Source organism: Pteropus medius, unplaced genomic scaffold (assembly GCF_902729225.1).
Source record: "Pteropus medius unplaced genomic scaffold, Ma_sr-lr_union100, whole genome shotgun sequence".
NCBI classification, from domain to species: Eukaryota; Metazoa; Chordata; class Mammalia; order Chiroptera; family Pteropodidae; genus Pteropus; species Pteropus medius.
This window is the reverse complement of record NW_024344561.1, coordinates 742978-764432: the sequence shown is the minus strand read 5'-3', so window position 1 is coordinate 764432 and position 21455 is coordinate 742978. Positions and strand designations below refer to the sequence as shown.

Below are 21455 nucleotides of genomic sequence, written 5' to 3'. Positions count from 1 at the left end.
TTATATATCCAAGATGTTCTACACTGGTAAGTTCTTGACTGAAGGTGGTCCCAAAGAAACATTTAAGCTCCCAGGCACTTCCGATTCTCTGAATGTGTAGCAAATGTGCATCGGCAACGTGGTCCAGAGTCCAGGGCGGTGCTTGGAGAGTTGCAGCATGCAGAAGCATGCAAAACCCTGGCAATGCTGCAAAAAACAAAAAACAAAAACAAAACAATAAAGCAGATCCAGATGGATCTGAATAGGCCAGTATCTGTCCTCTACAGGACCCACTGAATGCAACATCTCCAAGGGAAGCTGTCACACAGACGGTTGGATGTGTGTGCCTGGACTTCAGGGGAGAATTCCAGGCTGGAGGCATGCAGTCAGGAATGCTCAGTGATTTGATGGTCTCTGAAGCCATGTGGCTGGCCGAGATCACCTGGGGAGTGAGTAAAGAGAGAGGCGAGGTCTGAGCCCTGGGGAGAGAAGGAGAAAAAGTAGATGTAAGAGAGAGCCAGACAGGAGCATCTGAGGCTCAGTCTAAGTAGAAGGCAGGGAATGTGGGCACAAGTGCTGGCGGCTGTGGTGGCAGAAGTATATGGACACGAGTGAGTTTCCTCGTGAAATGAGGAAGGTCATCAACCGAGAATGGAGTGTGTGGAGATGTTGGAAGTCTGTGAGAAGAAAGAGGGTACGAAAAATCGTCTAGTCACATGGGAGAGCACCACATAAACAAGGAATGTTAGGGAGGTTGTGGGTTTTTTTTTTTCCTTTCTTTTACCCACCAAACTCACCCAGGTGCCAGGCGAGGCAGAGAGTTGGATTTAGCTGGGGTTGACGGAGAGCAGCATGGACTGGAGGGTGTTCGCAAGGGACTGATGCAGTGTGGGTCCTACCCTCCCCGCCACTGTCTCAAAGCCTCCTACAGCTTTCATTTCACTCAGGGTGACAGCCACCATCTGCATGCAGGTCCACAAGGCTTTCTAGGAACTACCTGCCTTTTCCGGAATGTCCCTTCCTTCTATCCTCCTTCTCTTGCCCCATTCCGGTCTCTAGAACCTCCTCACTGCTCCTTCCACAAGCACACTCAACCCTGGGGACTTTTCACTGGCTGTTCCCTCTGTCTGGAAGGTGCTTCTCCTAGCAATCTACTGGCCCTCCATCCCTCAGCTCCCCGTATGGACTTTCCTGTGCACTGCCTGACTTAAAATTGCACCTGCCCCAGCCCTGCACACACCTATTCCCCTGCATTATTTTCACCCATTTCACCCACCACTATGAGTCATATTATGTACTTTGCTTATTATCACCTGCCTCCTACTCTAAGTCTGTTCCATGAGGGCAGGGCCGTGCAATGGGTTTTTCTCTGTGTCCTTGGCAGCTGCTCCCGGTTGCATGGTAGTCTTCAAGGCCAGTTCCTCCTGCCCTTCCAGATGGTCTGTGAGTTACCAGCAGGCTTTACTCTGCTCTTCTTTGCTTGGGTTGGCTAGCATTCATTTCTGTGGTTTGCAACTCTGAGAAGTGCAGATCCATCTCTCACTTTGGAAGGAGGCATGCAGGAACAGATGCACTGGCCAGTTACAGGCTGGCTGAAAACTCAGAGTGGCCTAGACAACTAATAGACACAAAGAAGGCCATGCTGTATGTTTCCAATTCTGCAACATTCTAAAATAGGTAAAGCTAATCCCGGTGATGTAAGAAGAGGGACAAGAATTGGCTAGGAAGAGCAGAAGGGAACTTCCTGATGTGGGGACAATGTTCCTTATCTTGATTGCGGTGGTGCTTACACAGATGCATACTATAAAAATATTTGCCAAGGTGTACACTTACGATTATGTATACCTTATTTTTCTAAAGTGGATTAAATTGGGAGTTCCCATTTGGTTCATCTATCTGTGAGGCTGGACTGACTTGGGTGCAGTGGCGGGGCATGTGTGACGGGTGACCCATGCACTCACTCACTTGCCGTTTCAAGTAGTCTAAGCCAGGAACTTCACATAGTATATTGGAGTGAACAAAAATGTTGTTCCCTGGTCTCAGAGTTTTACCATCTAGCAAGGAAGACAGATAATAACAATAGATAATGGATGGTGATAAACACTTTGAAGAAAAATAAAGAAGGGTAGTTGGATAGTGCTCTTTAAGAAATGGTGGTCAGGGCAGGCAGGTCTCTCTGAGGACTTGACACTTGAGCAGAAAGCTGAGACAAAGAAGAAGCTTTGAATATGGAGAGAATGGTGTTTCTGGGCACAGAGAATAGCCAGTGCAAAGGCCCTGAGGTCAGAGGGTGCTTGAATAAATGACTTGATTAAGGTGTGAAAGTACACATCGAGTGCCCTTTCACACAAGGAACATGATGTAGGTAGCACATGAGTAGCAAATCCCAGAGCTGCCTCCTCTGGCCTATTTTAGAGAAATGTCATCTCCGACCCAGACATTGAACCAGGGGAGCTGTGGGTTCTGCTAGGCCAGACTGAGGGTGGAGGCTGAGAGGCAGGAACAAAGTGGAGGAGAGGTGGTTCCCCAAAGGCTTGTCTTGGTTCTCAAACGAAGAAGCCCAGCAGGTGAAAGTCACAGGTGGCTACTCTGTGGGATAAGAGCAAGAATTAGGGCAGCAGCGAGGGTCCCGGCAGGTGAAGACAATGACCTTAACGTGGTTGGGGTCCCACACGTGGCCTAAATGATTGTAGCACTGTATGTGGCTATGTATTTTTTCCTCACAAGTCTCAGCATCCTGGGGCTCAAATGATATGGCCATAACTTAGCTTTTTTTTTCTCTTTTTTTAATTTTTAAAATTGTGATAACACACACATAAAATTTACCACCTTAACCATTTTTAAGCATACAGTTCAGTGGTATTAAACATATACGTATTGTTGTGCAACCGTCACCGTCATCCATTTCTAGAACTCTTTTCATCTAGCTCAACTGGAACTGTCCCCATTAAACAACTGCTCCTTCCCGTTACCCACCATTCTATTTTGTTTCTGTGAATTTGACTCCTGTAGGGACCTCCTATAAGTGGAATCATACAAAAGTTGTCCTTTTTTAATGGCCTTATTTCTTTTAGCATAATGCCCTCAAGGTTCATCCACATTGTAGCATGTGTCAGGGTTTCCTTTTAAAAAAAAAAAAAGAAAAAAGAAAACGTCTTATCCAGCAGCTCCTGGTGAGTGGGTGGGGTGGGCCCAGATGGACTGCACTTTTATTTTTTATTATTACTTTTTGAGTCAAAAGGAAAGTTTATTAGAAAAGGGGTAACACTCCACAGAGTGTGGTCTCCTCTCAGAGGTAGAGAGGGAAGATGGACAGTGAGACAGAGTAAAGGCACTGAGAGGGACTTAGACTGCACTTTTAAAGAGTTTTGGTTTCCTCCACTATAAGTGCAGTCCAGTGGATCTTCTCGGTTAAAAACACCAAGTTGGATGGGGCACAAACCAGGTAACAATCACAACCATTAACTGTTTCTTCAGCACTCCAGCAAACCAGAGGTTGAAAAACTCTCAAGATCCGTCCAGGGCACCTCCACGGAGGTTGTACTTTGATCCGAACTCTGATGGAAATCAGGACCCTACTCGTCCCTGACTGTGCTTGGGGCCCTTTTGATAGGGGCTGCATTACAAGAACATCTTCAAAAGCGAGTTCTTAAACGTAACCCTGGGTCCCTCCCAAGAGGTCTATGGACTTTGGCATCAGAAAACTAGAAACCTTCCCTGTTCTGCCACTTGGTAGCGCTGTTAGCTTAGACAAGTTGCCCTGCTTCTGAGCCTGTTCACTTGGCTCAAAAAAAGACGTTGCTGTCTATGGCCATGCCACCCTGAAGCCGGATGCCCGAAGCTACGCAGGGTTGGGCTGGTTAGTACTTGGATGGGAGACCACCTAGGAAGACCAGGTGCTGTAGGCCTAAAAAATAGAGATTGTGGCCCGACGGAGGAAAAAAAAAAAAAAAAAAAAAAAAAAAATATATATATATATATATATACCTATATATATACACACACATAAAAGACATTGCTGAGCTCTAACGTTAAAGCCAGTTATCACATTTATTGTCAGTGACCTTAAACAACCTAAACTTACTTTAATCCATTGTCTGAAGACATGCGCCATTAATTTTATCAAACTTTTTTCCAATCTCAAGCTCTATTTAAGAAAGACCTTCAAGTTAGGGAGAAAAGATGCAGAATGTCTATCGTTTATGTGAAAAACAAATAAAAATACAATTACACATCTCTGGGAGTAAAACATCTCTGGAGACAAAAAAAAGTTTACAACTGTCAAGGAGGAGAGTGTCTGCGGGAGGAAGACTTTGTCCTCTCACATCCTTTTGTCCATTTGACACTTTATATCCTGTGAATTATCGGCTCTTAACTAATGTATAAATAAAAAAAGCAGTAAGTACAGCATACACCCATTTCTGTAATCATATTTTTACGCCTTACCTTTTTAATAAAAGCTACCATTTTGGGGCATTTGTTCTGCTCAAAGAATCCAAGGATTTTTTTTAAAAAAATCACCATTTTGTAGATAAAGAAACAAATGCTCAGTCGTTGGTTACGCCAGGGGACTCAAACCAAGAGCAGACATTGGATTTTGCATCATTTATGAATGAGCTGCACCGTCCCTACGTTTTTGCAAGGCTAAGTCTTGACTGACTTCTCTTCTTCTGGAAGGAAACCTTTTCAACAACTCCTTGCTCTGGACCTCGGCAGCATCTGAACCACAGCTTCGCAACTGTTAACGCGCATCTACACCCGCCAAGCGCCAGCCAGATCCTGACACTGGAGGGGGACAGGGCTTAGTTTAGACAGATTGTACAACGGATATCTCACAAGGAGTCTGGGAGGTTCATCAACACGAGGCTTGTAAAGAAAAGGTGCTCTTTCCCAGTGCCTTTACTTATGAGACCCAAGCTGTTGGCCGAGCGTCTGAGTAGCAGCACCAGTTCTCCCACAAACGGGACGTGAATCGAGTCAGGTCTTTTTTGGCCTAAGCCTCAGTTTCTACAGTTGTGAACCGCGCTGGAAGATCTGATCAGCTCAGCTCTGCCCTTCTGGGGCTCTGGATGCAGTTGTTCCCCACACAGGCACCTGGGGTCTTCTCCGCCTCTCACGGGAGATGAGGGGAGTGAATTGGAAGCTCAGCAGGACGGCCTGCCTTCGAGGCCGCACCTCCTCAATCAAGATCCAGCCACTACGAGAACGCTAACTGGACAGCCTCTCCGAGCCGTTTCCGCTAACGTACTCATGGCGACGGGTGCAAAATGGCGGCCGCGCCGGCACGTAAACGCGAGGCCGCAGGAGGCCTCGCCCCTCACCAGGCATCACGTGGTAATGGTGGCTCAAAACCGCCATTAAAAAAAGAGAGCCAACGTTGTCACATGACGCAGACCGACCTACTCGGCAAGGGAAAGTGAAAAGTCTTGTTCACGGGGACAAGGAGGGCTCTAAATTTTGCCACCACCACGTGATCAAGCAAAGGAGCTGAAAGGGGAGCGTTCGGAGGCCACGTGACGAGCCAAGCAACGTCTACGTGTATGTCACGTGACTAGGACCCGCCTCCTCTTTTTTCCGTCTCTCCGCCTCGGACTGGGCCTGCGTGGAGCGGCAACACGGCGGCGAGGGGCGGGGCTCCGGCCAGTCACGTGGCCCCGCACCTCCCTGGCGCGCGCCCGACCGCCCGCTCGCCCCCGGCCCCGGCTCCTCCTCCTCCTCTTCTCGCCATTGCAGTTGGACTCAGCAGCCCGGTGCGCACCGCGTGGCTTTTGGGGGGAGACCCCGACGGGTTGTGGCAGGAGGGTGGCGACGGCTGCGGTTCGGGAAGGGGACGCCGACAAGGTAAGTGCCAATGTGGCGGCGGCCGGGACAGCTCCCACCGATGCCCCTCCCCCCTCCCACTCAGCGCGGGCCCGGCCGAGGGGTCGCGGTGACAAGGCCGGAGGCGCCCCGCGCTCCCCGCCTCCGCCTGGTCCTCTCGCCCTGGCGACTGGCTCATTCCTCCCTCGCCAGCCTCGCTCCCGCGCTCGGCCGTTACTCTCCCCCATTGTGCCGAGGAAACAAAATGGCGGCGTCGGCGGCGAGGACCCGGTGCGCGCGCATCCGTCCCCCCCTCGCGGCCCCTCGTCCGGCGGCAGCGTCTCGCGCGGGGGGTGCGCGCGCACCGGGCCCCCAGCCGCAGCCTCTCCCGGGCCGGGCTTTGTCTGTTGCGATGTCCCGTGTGTGCGCGCGCACGTGTTAGATGCACACACCCCCCTCCGGCTTGGAGCATCCCGGCCCGCGCGGCAGGAGCGACCCCCCTCCTCACCCGCTCCTCTTTGTCCCACTCCGGCGCCGGCGTCCAGGAGGGTCCCAGGTTCTGGAGGCGGGAAACGGAGCCGCCTTTGTCTTTACATGGCGCGGGGAGTTGGACCCCCGTTCCTACGCTGATTACAGAAGAGGCCTTTGTGGGTGCATCGCTTTCCTAAATTTCTGGTCAGCCAGTTCTCCCCCATATTAGGATCCAAATTTGGGAGAAGGTTTAAGATTTTCCTTTCTTTAGTCCAGGTTCTTCATTGATGATTTTTTTTCCAGATTGCTTAGGGTTTGCATTTGCCCCCAAAATGGTGATACTTAGGTGCACTCTAATCTGCAAGTTTGAAACCCAAACATGAGTGCTTAAAACTCTTCTACCTTATTTCCTTAAGTAGTTGAATGAATGAGATTCTTGCGGTTGCTTTTAGATTCTGCCCAGGTTAATCCCTCGCCTGGATGAATTTGGAGTGTGCAGTGACCAGCATGCTCTCCCCCAACTCACTCTAAATTTGGGAAGAGTGAGACATCTCTTCATTCTTTTCGGAATTGTTTGAAAGTTGCTTGGGTTTCTGCTAAGGGACATCAGTTTCCGTGATGTCTTCTTTTTCTGGATTTGGTTATTTTCAGATTGTGAATCTGTATTTTCTGGTATCTTAGGAGTCTGCCCTATTTACAAGGTGTGGTCTTGTGGCATATTTGAGATCCATGGGAAAACATAAGGTGCCACCCGGAGTTGGGATTCAATTTTAGGACTTGAGGCTCTTTTTTTTCCTCAGGTGTCTGTGGTTGGGAATCTCCCGGGATTGCTCATAGTGCTGCCACTATGCTTTGTATTTGATGCTTTGTGTGTGGTCTCGTGGGATGTAGCCACAGCAGCAGCTTAGGCTGTGAATGAAGTGTGGGAACCAGAGGCTCATTCACAGCTGGAAAAGGGAAAAAAATGCTTTAGGGCACTGGCTGGTACTGCTATCCCTGTCCTGTCTTGGGGTCTTTGCCCCTGATCTCTCTCTTGGCCATGTGGACAGCTTCTGGTCTCTGCCGTTTGCCAGTGGAAACTGTGCAGGCCCCAGTGTTTGGAGCTGATCGGAGGCTGGCAATTACTGCCAGGCTTGGCCTTGCCAGCAATGGACACTGATTCATCAGTCTTCCTAACCCTCCAGGAGCTTGGGCAAGCCTGGGAATCACCCTCTTTCTGGAGTGGAGTGGTGCCTAGTTGTTTGCAATTTTGTTTTTCCTGGTTGATCTCGTCCAATCCTTATAGGTGAAAATCCCTTTAGCTGCTTCTGGTTTACTTAACAGGGTTTTTTTGTTTTTTTGTTTTGGAAGTCCATATTCATGGGAATGAGGAATCTAAGGCTGTTTTCTTATTTTAATTCTTGTCAAAGAAAAAAACCCACACTGGCAAGAGTGGCTGCTAATATTCATGTATATGATGCTCATTTTCATGCTCCCATGGTTAAGTTCTTCAGGTAGGGACAGGTGCAGTTAGTTGTTGGTGAGGAGAGAACCTTCTTCTATAAGTATATAAGCCTCTTTGGGTAAACAGTAGGCAGCATTTTGTCTGTTTTTAGGCCTCACTAAGGTGTGGGGGTTGGAAATGTTCTCACTTCTGAAAAAGGCTTTAGAAGTTTTCTTGGGCTGGGACATCTTTCTCTTAGTCACTTCTCTCATCCTCCTCAATTTCTTCTTATTTCACCTCTTACAGTTTAGAGGAATGATTCCTTCCCCTAAGAAACTTGGGTTTAGACCTCCTTGGACTTGACCTCTTGCTACATTTTGTCAGTAAGTTTATTAACTTTGTGCAGTTTTGAAAGATGCGTGAAAGGCACCATCTAGTTTTAGTACGTATGGCCCATGAAATGGTGACATTTTATTCAGATCATGCTTTGATTGAACCTTCACAGGAAGTAGGATTTTTCAAGACTATATTGGATGCTTTTTATTTTAAAGCATCCAATATAGAGTCCTGGGAGAGGAGGATTTTTGTTTTCAGTGGACAGGTTTGGAATTAGAGTTAGATGGTGGTTTGATAGGAGTCTCTATAGTTAGAAAGGGGCCAGGGCTGGGAGGAGCTGAGGCTGACTTCAGTTTCCTGCAGCATCATTTAACAGTTTTGTCTGAAAGAACTAGCTTCTCTTTCTACTTTGTTGTTTAGGATGTTGGTGCTACCTCTTTGTGGTGCTAGCAGCATAGCATTATAGAAATAATAGTAAAAGCCAACTGAGCAGGTGTTTTCTAGGGAGTTTGTCAGTGTACTGATATTTAAAAATGGTTTCTTGCCATATTTATGCTCTGTTAAACTCCCGTGAGATTATTTCTTTTCTTTTTTTTTTTTTAGGCGAGGCAACCCTTGGTTGACCTCACAATTATGGACCTTGTCAGTTTATAATCCCTTGTTTGTTTGTTTATATTACACCTACAGCACTTGGTCTTCCTAGGTGGTCTCCCATCCAAGTACTAACCAGGCCTGACCCTGCTTAGCTTCCGAGATCAGATGGGATCGGGCTTGTTCAGGGTAGCATGGCCGTAGACTCCTGTGAGATTATTTCAAGACAGTACTTTATAAGTGATCCCATTATAAATTGCATTTGGAAATTCAGACAGTTTTTTAACATCTGTTTTCAGATGTCTTAAAGCGATGTCCAGTTGAATTTTTTTCTTATTAATTGTCCATGTAATGAAGAAATTGAGAATGTAGCCACTAGTTTTAACAGGAAAATGAGTTTACTATCTAAAGGCCATTTTCTCGTGGGCCATATATGATTTGTCAAGGATCATTTAGTCACAGAGTTGAATGTTCATCCTTTTATTACAGTGTGTAACTTTGCTCCATATTATTTTTATAATCTTGGGTGATTAGTGAGAAATAGTGCTCTTGGCAGTTTTAATTCATGATAATTTTTCTCGAATGTTCCAAATAGCCTTTCTTTTCAGTAGGGTTTTCGTTTAATTAAACTCAAGGGTAAAGTCTTACTGGGATAATCTTCCAGGCCACTTGCTTTTCTGCTGCTTGCTTTTCAACTACTTTCTTGCTCTCTTATGTGTATGTGTTTAAAGAATGAAATTTTGCTAGTTAAGTTTGCTTTCTGTAGATTTTTTGTAGGACGATAATCCTTTGTATTTATAATTTCAAAAACCAGTCTAGATGTCAACAATATGGAAATAACCAACCTGGCTCCATGGCTCATAGCAGCACTTAATAAATATTTGTCCTGTGGGTGACCCGTGCAGAATACTTGCAAGAAGGATAATAAATAGCCCAGTAAACGGGGAAGTCTGTGGGCTACCCACTGAGAGCTCACCAATGACTACAGCTTTGCAGAGTGGATATATGAACTGATGGGATTGGAGAGAAGGTGAATTGAGTCAGATTTGGTGAAGGTACTTGATTTTGTTTTTTAAAATTTAAGGCTTCAGCTCTGGAAACATACTTTGGCAGTTTCTCACAAAATACAGGCAACTACCATATGAACCAGCAATTTGACTCTTGGGCATTTATCCCAAAGAAATAAACATTTATGTTCACACAAAAACTGATACGCAGATATTCGTAGCAGTTTTATTTGTTGATAGCCAAGAACTGGAAACCACTCAGCTGTCCTTCAGTAGGTGAATGCTTAAACCAGGGTACATCCATACTATGTAATACTACTTAACAATAAAAGAAAACCAACTGTTGATATATGCACAACTTGTATGAATCTTGAGGCAGTTATGCTGCACGAAACAGCCAATCTTGAAAGGTTACATGCTCTGCAATTCTGTTTACATAACACTCTTGGAATGCCAAAATTACAGAAATGGTGAATGGATTAGTGGTTGTTAGGGGTTAACATGGGGGGCAGTTGGAAGGTGAATGTGACAATCAGGGCAACAGGAAGGATCGTTTTGACAACAGTGGTGTATGTTAAAATACCCTTCAAGGTTTCCCCATGGAGATAGATGGATGCGTTGCGTCTGCCCTCATCAGGTGTGGAAGATGGCTGGCTGCTGGCTTCTCTCGCCTTGTCTGAAGAGCATGTTGGAAAGAGGGTTTGATAATTCCTACTTGGAGTCATGTTAAATTTTCTGTTGTGATGCTATATTCTCTCACAGACAGATTTTAAAACATTTTATTGGTTCATCCAAGAGTGATTGAAATGACTCGTGTAATACATTGCATTTGTAGTTTTTTTTACAGTTGGGGAAAAAAATAAACATTTTCCCACATCGCCCCCTTTAATCCTTGTTATTTGCAACTCAGGCATAGGTTGTGTTGCCATGTTTTTGTTTTGTTTTGGTTTGTTTTTTTGACACAGCTCCAGAAAGGCAAATGATTTGCTGGAGGTCCCACAGCTGCCAGGTTGGGGAGCTGAGGTGGGTGCAAACCTAGGGCTTCTGTCTTCAAGACCTGTGGGTATTCCACAATGCCAGAGGACCTGGGGTCCTGCATCTCACAGACCAGTTAAAAGTTCCAGAAACATTTTGAGGAACAACCTATATTTACCAACATTTTATGTCATCAAGGAAAATACCTTCTTAAGTAGTTACCATACAGCAATATACCATCTCTATATTTTCATAAGAAAAAAAAGGATGTTTTAATAAATACTGAAAATATAGGAAAGAAAATTAAGCCTAGGATAACGGATGGCCCTTTACATTGAAAATATTTGTGAAATCTTTATTCTTAACCTTATACCACCCTATGGACCAATGAAAACACTGTTGAAGACAGTCGAATTTGGAACTTTGGCACTAGACTTCAGATTTGCATTGGACTTTAAAATTTCTGTTGTATCTATAGCCAGATTTTTGGATTGGCACCTTTTGCTTGGGTTGCTTTGTTAAAGTTATTTCGTGTGTCTTTGTTGTGAATCTGTAAATGTTCAGTGAGTCACTAAAGAGTAGCACCTGCTTATCATTTCCCTTCACACCCCAGGATAGGATAGCTCCAGAGGTCAGGAAACTAGGAGCTGGATTGGGTCCTTGTACATTTCACAGTCTCTTTAGGACCGGCATCCATGCAGGACAATTCCCCAGAGTCTCTGGGATAGCTGTAAGGTTTCGTGAAATACTTTGGGGGGCGGGCACCTACCCTGGAAGACAGATGGGGCTATATACCTGTTAGGGTATTGCCGCTACATCTGTTCATTCTACAAACATTTGTTGATCTACATATACTAACTTGGGCATGTTTCTTTCTCAGCAGAAAGTGCCATGAATGTCATATTCTAATTAGTTAGAGGTCAGAAAGATGGTCATCACATTGCAAGTGTATGTTTTGTGGTTTCAACTTCTGTAACCATGCAGTGGGTGGGCTGGTTTTGAGAACAAAAGAAAGAAACGGATTCCTGTGTATTAGAACATTCCAAACCACACAGAGGTGATGTTTAAAGTACTCATCCTTTGCTCTCCACTTATTCCTTCTGTGGATTTTCTCTTTCTTTCTTTCTTTCTTTCTTTCTTTCTTTCTTTCTTTCTTTCTTTCTTTCTTTCTTTCTTTCTTTCTCTCTCTCTTTCTCTCTTTCTCTTTTCTCTTCTTCTCTTTTCTTTTCTTTTTCTCTCTCTCTCTTTCTCTCTTTCTCTCTTTCTCTCTTTCTCTCTTCTTTTCTTTCTTTCTTTCTTTCTTCTTTTCTTTCTTCTTTTCTTTTCTTTTTTACCCAGAGAGGCTTGGCTGGTAAAAATTAGGCTTTACTTGTGCCCAGATTTGAATCATAAGTGAGATTGCAGGAGCAGCTTTGTGCAGCTTACCATAGCTTTTATTTAGTTAGATTGGTAGGGGGGGCAGTGGAGTGTTGCATGTATGTAGGTGTTGTGGCTTCTTGTAGCTAAAAAATTTGAAAAGGAGGTTTCTGCTCATCCAGAAGACCCTTGTGTTTGTTAATGAGATGGATTCCTTGGTATTCAAGACCAGAGCAGCTGGCTTCTGAGAGACTGGCTTGGATGACAGATCTAGGCTCATAGTTTTGTTGCCTTGGAAAGGAGTGTTGACTCCAGTTTTTAAATGTTTGTTTTAGTTCAGATGATTAATTAGTACTCTCACTCACTTTGTCTACCTGAATCAGGAGGCATTACCACCAAGGCCTGGTCTAAGGGAGAAGGGCCTGGGATGAATGAACCGCAAATGTGCCAAGTGTGATGGTCAGAGCCAGCCACAGCCCAGTGAGTCCCATCATGAGTCCCTTCTGGGACCTACCTGTCAGAGCAGAGAAAGATCAAGTGAGGCAGCCTCCTGGAGCAGAGGCACACACACCCATCGTCAGAGTTTTAAACCCTGAGGTGAAGACAGGTGCATTCGGAGGGTGTCTGTGTTCAGAGGCACTTTCCATGGGCTACTATTTTGATAAAAAGAATATCTTGTTCCCCAGTGTGAGAAGGGGGGTTTTCTGCTGCTCACCTCTATTTGTCAGATGGCGTTTTTAGTAGAAATTCCCTGCAACAACAGCAGTATCATCCTTTTAAACAATTTTTAGAGTATGGAGTTGGGATATAGACATCTGCAGTAGTAGCAAATTACTTTTTTTTTTTTCCACTTGTGGACTTACCGATTTTTATAAATGTAATATGTTCAATTTATTATGAAAAATTCAAACACAAAAGGTGACACACTTTTAGAGTGAACAGCTGCCCGTGTACACACTGATTACTTAGTTTAACACATCTGTCCATGGATCTATTCTGTTCATCCTTCAGTCCACTTTATTTTTATGATGTATTTCAAAGTAGCAGAAAGTTGCAGTCTTTCCTCTGAATAGTAACCAGAGTCCAGTATTTACTTACAGTACTTTTTTCTTTTGATGTAATGTACAGGTATTAAGTATACCATTCAGTGAGTTCTGAGCACTGCACGCACCCAGCCCCTAACAATGTGTGAGCTGTGACCAGCACCACAGAAAGTGCTCTTGGGTCTTTCCAGGTGTTCCCTGCCACCATTCCCAAGAGGCAACTGCTGTTCTGAATTTATTTTTTCATTTATTTTGTATATTCTACAATGTCATATAGGTGGAAGCATTGCCTTTTTTTTTTTTTTTTTAATGCTCAGTTGCCCAAAATGTAGCCAGTGGGAGCCCTCTCAAGTCAGTTCCTTGTCCTTTGGACCAGCCTGCATGAGTCTCAGCACTTTCTGACACTGCATTATGACCCAGGCCACAAGGTTCAATTCCTCTGTCAGGTGCCAAATCAGCCACTTCTCCCAGGACCTTTCAGTAGGTTTTAGATAATGTAAATCCCTAAATAAAAAGGTCTGAGCCACCTGGTGCCTCGGTTTAAGCTGTGTTATTTTTAAAGTCTCTGCATTTGGAATTTGTGGTGGAGGAGAGACGTAAGATGAATAGGTGGTAGGTGTACAGTGAAGCATTGGCTCCCATATCTTGTACTTAGAGCTAAGGAGTTTGTCTTTTAGGGAGCGCTAGCTGGCCAGGTCCAAGGGACTTGCGGGCTGTGTCAGTCACGGTCCCAGCAGCTAGCCCACTGCTTTGCACAGAGGAGGTGCGGACTGAATACGTGTTGAATAAATAAAAACGCCTTTAAACAACAGCCTTTGTTAACAGATTGATGAAGTTCCAGCGTAGGTATGGCTGGTGGCTGTTAAACAGGTGCTCACCATTAGGCTATGATTTCTGATGGCTTGATTATTGTCGATTTTGAATTGGTTTTCTGAGCTTTAGTTTGATTTTTAGATTACCTGTCATAGCTGTACTTTTGTAAAAGTGCTTAAGTTTACTATGCATTCAAAAAAGCTTATGGAAATTTTCAGGCATGCACAAATGAATCCAAATATACCCATCCCTCAGCTTCAACAGCTATCAGCGTTTTGCAGTCTTGTCTTATCCTTCTCCACTCCCTGCCTCACTAGAGTAAGAGCAAATACCAGGCATGTACTTATAGCCATAAAATTGTCTTAAATAAGAATCTAACAGATAGACATCCTTTTCAAACACAACCACAGTATCATTTATCTACTGAATGGTGATAATTCTTTACGACAGGATGCACTTTCGCATGTATGTCACTCATCACTTAGCCTCCACAGCAGCCTGGTAATGTAAATCCCACTGTGGGATCTGTGCTTCGTGCTTCTATAGGTTGACTCATTCACTTTTCACAATCCGCCTGCAGAGGGAGAGGGGCTGCTTCCATGTTGTAGGTATAGAATGAATCTCCAAGGAAACTTCAAGACCACATGGGTAGTGGCTGGGCAGGCAGGGTTTCAGGCCTAGGTCTACAGAAACTGCCACTTGGTGATGGCCGAATGACTCACCAAGGGTCCATGCACAGCAGCTAAGCCCAGGAGATTGGTCCTCCACCCCCACCCCTCATTTCTCCCTCCCCTACCACGAAGCCTTTGATCTTACCTGTCAGCTTGCCTGGCTCTGCAGGGCCATTGCCTTCCATTCCACCCTTAGATTTTCAAGTTCTTCTTTGGAACATTTAACTTGCCCATTCAATTGCTATGTAGTCCTGAAACATTGTGGGAAATTCTTCTTGTGTTTTCGCTAATCACATCAGTGTTTATCCTAGGAATGGGTGTCTTTCCAGGGTGAGCCCACTGCCCTGGCTGGTAACTGGCATAGACCGAAGGAGCTGGCTGTTAGGTAACCAGTTGCGTGGAATGGTTGCATTCATCTTTTGAATATCATGCTGATGGGTTTTTTGTTATTGTTGTTTACTTACTCATTTGGAAGATTTCAGTTGGACCAGACTGTTTGCCCAGTGTGGGGAATTGAGTAGGTTGTAGTCAGCATGTTATTTAGAGTCCAAAATTGTAATTAGAGCCGCTTTTGTCGTGAAGACTTCTGTTGTGCTGAATTTCAGTTACCTCGCCATCTACAAAGCTTGAACCCGCAGGTGTGTCTGTCCATGTGATAATAGTGGTCATATCCACCTGACCTTTCAGAAGGTTCCTGCCTTTCCAGGTTATAGAAGCCTTTTGGGGCCCTGTATCTTCTCCTTTATTTGTATGTCTTCATTACTTTCAAGAACCAGAGCTCCTTCCTTCTCTTTTCCTTCTCCAAATGTGAAGATTTTGCTGAACATTTCTACTGGTACCATTTTGGGGAGGCTTGTTAATGTGTATTTTTAATTTTGTAAACAATGGCATATTCAAGATAAATGATGAAAGAAGGTAAAGTAGAAATCATTGAGTGTGGGCCTAAAGTGAGGCTTGGCTTCCAGAAACTGGCTGTTTACATTTTTAGGGAACTTTATAATTAGTTGTTTGTATTTAGGCTTAGTGGTACTTGGAAATAAAGGTGCGTCCTGCCATGCAAGCGGGGCTCCTTCATGAGGCAGCACCGCTGTCTCTGGCTGCTGAGCATCTATTTATGAAATATTTGAAACTAAAAAGATTTTCTGATCTTATAGATAGCTGAAGTATTGATAACAACAAGGAAATCTGTCATAATTTGAAAAGATAAGCAAAATTTGATTTCCAGACACTACAGAAAAAGAAGTAAAAATGGTAAGAAATTTTTTTAAGTCATAGTTTTTTTTTTCGTGTACAGATGTTTGTGGTATTGCCTCAACATTTGATTCTATTATTTTTCATTAGATATTTTAAATTATACTACGTAGTATAACAATTCACATACTATAGAAATGTATAAAGTAAGTGCTCTCTTCTCTCACTGCCTAGAGAAAGAACAACTGTTATGTTTAGTTGTCCTTTTCTGACCTTCAGTCATGTTCATACACAGTAGTCCCCCCTTATCCCCGGGTTTGCTTTCCACGGTATCAGTTATTTGTTGTCAACTACAGTCCAGAAATATATGGAAAATTCCAGGAATAAACAATTCAAATGCACCTCACTTCATCTCATCACATAGGCATTGTGTCATCATCACATCACAAGAAGACAAGGAAGGGTGAGTACAGTACAATGAGATATTTTGAGAGGGAGATACCACATTTACATAACTTATTGTAGTATATTGTTAGAATTATTCTATTCTCATTGTTAATCTTTTACTATGCTTAATTTATAAATTAAACCAAGTTATAGGTATGTATGCATAGGAAAAAACATAACAGCAAGTATAAGGTTCAGTACTACCCAAGGTTTCAGACATCCATTGGGGGTCTTGGAATGTGTCCTCCGCGGATAAGGGACGACTACTGTAGTTTTATTTTCACACGAATGATAAAACGTAGTTATGAGCTATGCAATTTAAAAGCTAAGTGGTGAGTTGCTTTGTCTCTTTGCATTGTTTTTAACTGAGTTTTAATACTTCCAGCGTCCATTGCGAATTTTTGTGAACGATGATCGCCACGTGATGGCAAAGCATTCTTCCGTTTATCCAACACAAGAGGAACTGGAGGCAGTCCAGAACATGGTGTCCCACACAGAGCGGGCTCTCAAAGCTGTGTCTGACTGGATTGATGAGCAAGAGAAAGGCAGCAGCGAGCACGCCGAGTCCGAAAACTTGGACATGCCCCCGGAGGATGAGACCAAAGAAGGGGCCGGGTAAGTTTGAAATTTTGTGGGCTTTTTCTTTTTTTTTCTTTCTAGAGAGACTGGCTAGGGTAGAGGTGAGCATCTCCTTTTCTAAAGAAACTCCAGACCTTCTGAGACCTCTCGGTTCTGGTCAGACTGAATCCCTCACTTAGCATGTATTGATCTGTCCTGCAGGGAGCAGAAGACGGAACACATGACTAGAACCCTGCGGGGCGTGATGCGTGTTGGCCTTGTGGCAAAGGGCCTGCTGCTCAAGGGGGACTTGGACTTGGAGCTGGTGCTGCTATGTAAGGAGAAGCCCACGACCGCCCTCTTGGACAAGGTGGCTGACAACCTGGCCATCCAGCTCGCTGTGAGTGTGACCGCCTCTCTGGGTGAGGCTGGGGGTTGCTTATTGAGGACATGAGGCAGAAGAAGAGATGCCCACCTGTGCCCTGTGCCAGGAAGCACGCTCCAAACCCACCCTTGCACTTGCTTTGCTCTTGCCTTCTGGATAGGTAATGGGCAGGATGCTGCTGTGCCACCGAGGGTCTGTGGACAGTGGTTGGCAGACTGCTGTGGTACCCAGACCCAGTGTCTACCATGCGCCAGGCTGCGCTATTCAAGGGTCTCACTCTCACTGGGCATAGACTTCACATCCAGACACTATTGGATGGATGAATAGATAGTACAATTATTAATTCTTCTTCCCTGATCCAAACCTGGACATAAAAGCTTTTTTAAAACTGGTTTGTCTAATTACAAAAGTATTGCATAAATAATAGCTTGTGACATTTCTTACACATTTCCTGCATCACATCTTAGGCCAGGCATGCTCCTTACAGATGTCTTTTTATCTTCACAACGCCCATCTTAGATAAAGCTTTACCATCTAAGTGGGAAGATGTAAATGAGGTACAGGGTCATAACTCACCCCAGCATTCCCAGCGGGTGAGTTTTAGGGCTTCAGGACCACGTCACTGCCACATGATGCCTCCTTGGGACACAGTCATCCGGGATTTAGCGACAGGATAAGCAAAAAAAAGTAAAAACAAAAGTAAAAAAAAAATCTCATTCCTTAGAAACATACCATTCACTTTTGTATGTAAACTTGCATTCTGTCGCATGTGACTGACAGTTTAAGATATCGGACACAGGTCAGAATCAAAGTGTGGAGCTAATGCAATATAGTAGATGCTTTTGGGAGAACTACTTCAGGTGAAGCCCTAAGCTTTCACAACTTTTATAACAAGTTGGTCTTTAGAGAAAGATACAAATAATTGTGCTTTTATCGATTTAGATTAGTGGTTTTTGACTAGGGCAATTCCCTGGATTCTGGGGACGGTTTCGATTGTCACAGTGTGAAGAGTGGGATGCTACTGGCTCTGTAGGGTGGAGACTGAAGATGCTGCTCGTCTCCCTTCAGTGCGTAGAATAGCTGTACTGCAGAAGGCTCCAGCCTGGACGCCAGTGCTGCTGAGGGAGAGAAACCGCAATTTAGATTTTTTTAAAGTGCACTTGTCCTTCCAACAATGTTGTATTTATTTTATGTTTTCCTTAAAAAATCATACATCAAGATATATAAACTGGTATGAAGAAAGCAGAAGTCAGACTTGTGGCTGTCCTTATGCACATGTGCATTTGCAGCAGCGCCATTCTTTAGTATGCAGCATATGATACGAACTGTTGTACTACGTGTGTCATTCCACACACTTTGATGGGTGCTCATCCAAGTGTGGAAATAGTGGCTGGATGCCTACTCTGCTGATGGCTGTGCTGTCCATGCAGGGTTCAGTTTAAGCCTCCTGCAGCTTTGTGGTGTAGGTCATGTCATTAAGTCCATTTTACAAATGTGAAACCACAATCTTAATGAGATTAAGTGATTTTGTCCAAAGTTAGACAACTACCAAATGACAAAATAAGGATTCACACCCCAGTCTCCTTACAGACCCTTAACTCTTAACCATTGTATTATGAAGCTTTCTGTGAAAATCACTTCTCTCTCTATGAAGAGCCCAAAAAATGGCCACAGACGTTGTCATTAAGAGGAGATCCTGACCCCCTAGATGAAGGGACTGCTGTCCTGTCACACCCCAAGAAGTTGGGCTATCGCAGTAACCGAGCAGGACTAAACAAATGTTGATTGAGAAGAAAGTATTTTGAAAGTTGCATGTTCTTCTTTTTAGGCCGTTACAGAAGACAAGTACGAAATACTCCAATCTATCGATGATGCTGCAATTGTGATAAAAAACACAAAAGAGCCTCCATTGTCCCTGACCATCCACCTGACATCTCCTGTTGTCAGAGAAGAAATGGAGAAAGTATTAGCTGGAGGTAGGGAGGCCGAGAAGGCCAGCAGGACTTTGGAAACTTGGTGTTCCCTCACTATTCAAATGTGCTATTCAGTTTTAGACTGTGTTGATAAAAGGATTTCGGTGTAGCTTTGCCCACCTTTACTCTGAGATACATCTCCCATTTGGTTTCAGTACTGGGGAGTTGGACATAACAGTTGCACTAAAAGTGAGTAGCACTTTTCAGAGGATTGCACCATTTTGCTTTATCTTAATCCATGAATGTTGCCATCAGTGTTACACTTGGTTTTTCTGTTAAGCTGTTCTCCAGTCTTGGAAAAGCGTTTCTCGGGTGATGTTACAGTTTTTAAAGTATGGAAGACAACCAGATGGTTTCTGCATGAACATCACATTGGAGTTGTGCAGACAGCTTATGGTGCAGCAGAACTGAGGGCTGCTTCGTTTGTCGTCCTTCCTTTGGCTGCTTTTATCAATGCAGTGATTGAGACACCAAGAGCTGATAACAGGGTTTTGGATAAAGTTTTAAATAGTTGTGTGATTTCCCCAAAACAAAACTTCAGATGCTAATAATGCTTTCACAACTCAAAGTCCACTCAGGGCCGTTCATGCGTCTCTTCTGTGTGGATGATCACAAATCTCACACTGCAAAGTAAAAGAAACAGGCCTTATCCAAATCCCTGATAAACACACAGCCCGCAGAAATGACAAATGCTTCAGTTTTGCTGCAGCATAGGCTCACACTTAGTACCCATGTTGCTGTTCTTTGATTACCTTCGGTTCTGATATCTGATTCCGACTACCAAAGCCCTGCTAGTTTGTCAGTTTAGGGACGCTGGACCTTTGACCAACAGGACTCTCTCTGTCAAGGGCTGGGGCTGGGGCAGTCCCGCCTGGTGGGCAGAGGTGGTCCCTTTTGCTGCAGACACCTCGGGATGGCTGTTGTGGGAAGCAGAGAGGGAGTTCATTTCTACTCCCCCCACCTTTTTGGGTTTTTTTTGTGTGTGTGTGTTTTTTTCCTCCCCTTACTGAAATTTTTAGCCTAGCTAATTTATCGGGAGATAATGGGGAGGAAGCACGGTAACTGTCTGTTAGAAGATAGGATCCACCTATCTGTCCCCTCCCTATGGGATTATTCCTTGTACGGTAACTTCCCACTTGTGTTTTCATTTTTGGTGTTTTTTTGTTTTTTATTTTTTTGGTTTTTTGGTTTTTGGTTTTTGGTTTTTGGTTTTTTTTTTTTTTGGTGGAGCCTCCAATTTTTATGATTTCCTCTCTGGGCAGAGTTAACACGCTCTGGCTTCTCCTTCCCTGGTCCAGGGCGGAGATGACTTGAGATTATGGGAGCCTCCGCTGCCCTTTAGGAAGCTGCCACATCCCCTTTCTACCTGACAGAAACCCCTTGGTCAAACTGTGCCTTGTCTTCTTATTCCATCCATGAATAGAAACGCTATCAGTCAACGACCCCCCGGACGTCCTGGACAGGCAGAAATGCCTTGCTGCCTTGGCGTCCCTCCGACACGCCAAGTGGTTCCAGGTTTGCATTTTGTTCTTCTATTTGTCTTTCGGTAGAGAATTCCTAAGTTTTAACTTGGCTAACTTGCACCGTAAAGTTTTGGTACGTTGAAGAGTGCCGTGCCAAACTTAGCATCTGCAGGTATGCAGATGCTAACACAGCGCGCATAAACAATTTGACACCCCCGAACAGGCTTGTGACTGAGTAGGTGGGCTGCTGCTGCTTTGTGCCAAGAGTAACATTATTCTCGTCCACACGGTGGCATCGCTGCCGACCATATACTTGATGGTTATAAATGTTCACCCTTTTACCCTGGACAAAGTAGCACCCCAAGACTTGTGTTTTTTCATGTTTGCCTTGTGTTCTGGGAGGCGCCTTGGTGTAAAGGGCCTGTGCTTTGTTCCTTTAGGCCAGAGCCAACGGGCTGAAGTCATGTGTCATTGTCATTCGCGTCCTGAGGGACTTGTGCACCCGCGTGCCAACCTGGGGCCCTCTCAGAGGATGGGTAAGGCACCTGGTAGCTATGGCCATCCTGGGAACTTGTGTGCAGAGACGTCCTCCCATAACCCAGGAATACCTTATGGTAACTGGGCTGGAGTGCCACTTTGGGGTATGGCTGATGTGTTCCTGTCATAGCCACTTGATGAGCAACTATTGTGCCACACCCTGGGTGGGGGGTGAGAGTGAGACCAGGACCCCCCATGGTGGGTACACAGCTCAAACTGGGAAGGGGGCTGGCCAGGCAGTGCACTTACTGTGACATGCTCCACTCCATGACGAAGCCTTGGTAGCTTCTCTTGGCCAGGGGTCAGCAAATGGACCCACATGCCAATGTGGCCGCCGCCTGTTTTTCTACAGCCCATAGTTAAGAATGGTGTTTGTATTTTTAAATATAAGTACGTAATAGCCTCAACTTGGCCTCCTGGTTTACATGGCCCGAAGG

The 21455-nt window shown here is 44.7% G+C and overlaps 1 protein-coding gene and 1 non-coding gene across 9 annotated transcripts in view; one reads left to right on the top strand and one right to left on the bottom strand.

Annotated features, from left to right (window-relative positions):
* The first annotated feature begins 5665 nt into the window (after nt 1–5665).
* Nucleotides 5666–21455, top strand: part of ILF3 (interleukin enhancer binding factor 3) — a 28314-nt gene continuing 12524 nt past the window's right edge. For 4 of the 8 annotated variants that reach the window (XM_039873191.1, XM_039873190.1, XM_039873186.1 and 1 more), the window contains exons 1-8: nt 5666–5820; nt 15619–15715; nt 16080–16118; nt 16488–16717; nt 16883–17060; nt 18874–19021; nt 20442–20533; nt 20922–21017. In XM_039873191.1, the coding sequence (XP_039729125.1) occupies nt 15713–15715; nt 16080–16118; nt 16488–16717; nt 16883–17060; nt 18874–19021; nt 20442–20533; nt 20922–21017 (786 nt within the window). In that variant the 5' untranslated portion in view covers nt 5666–5820; nt 15619–15712. The remainder of the gene's footprint in view (nt 5821–15618; nt 15716–16079; nt 16119–16487; nt 16718–16882; nt 17061–18873; nt 19022–20441; nt 20534–20921; nt 21018–21455) is intronic. The other 4 variants (XM_039873193.1, XM_039873192.1, XM_039873188.1 and 1 more) reach the window with 3 other exon arrangements.
* On the bottom strand, nt 8687–8805 carry LOC120610934 (5S ribosomal RNA). The gene has a single exon (XR_005655027.1). It is a non-coding gene; the product is annotated as a 5S ribosomal RNA (ribosomal RNA).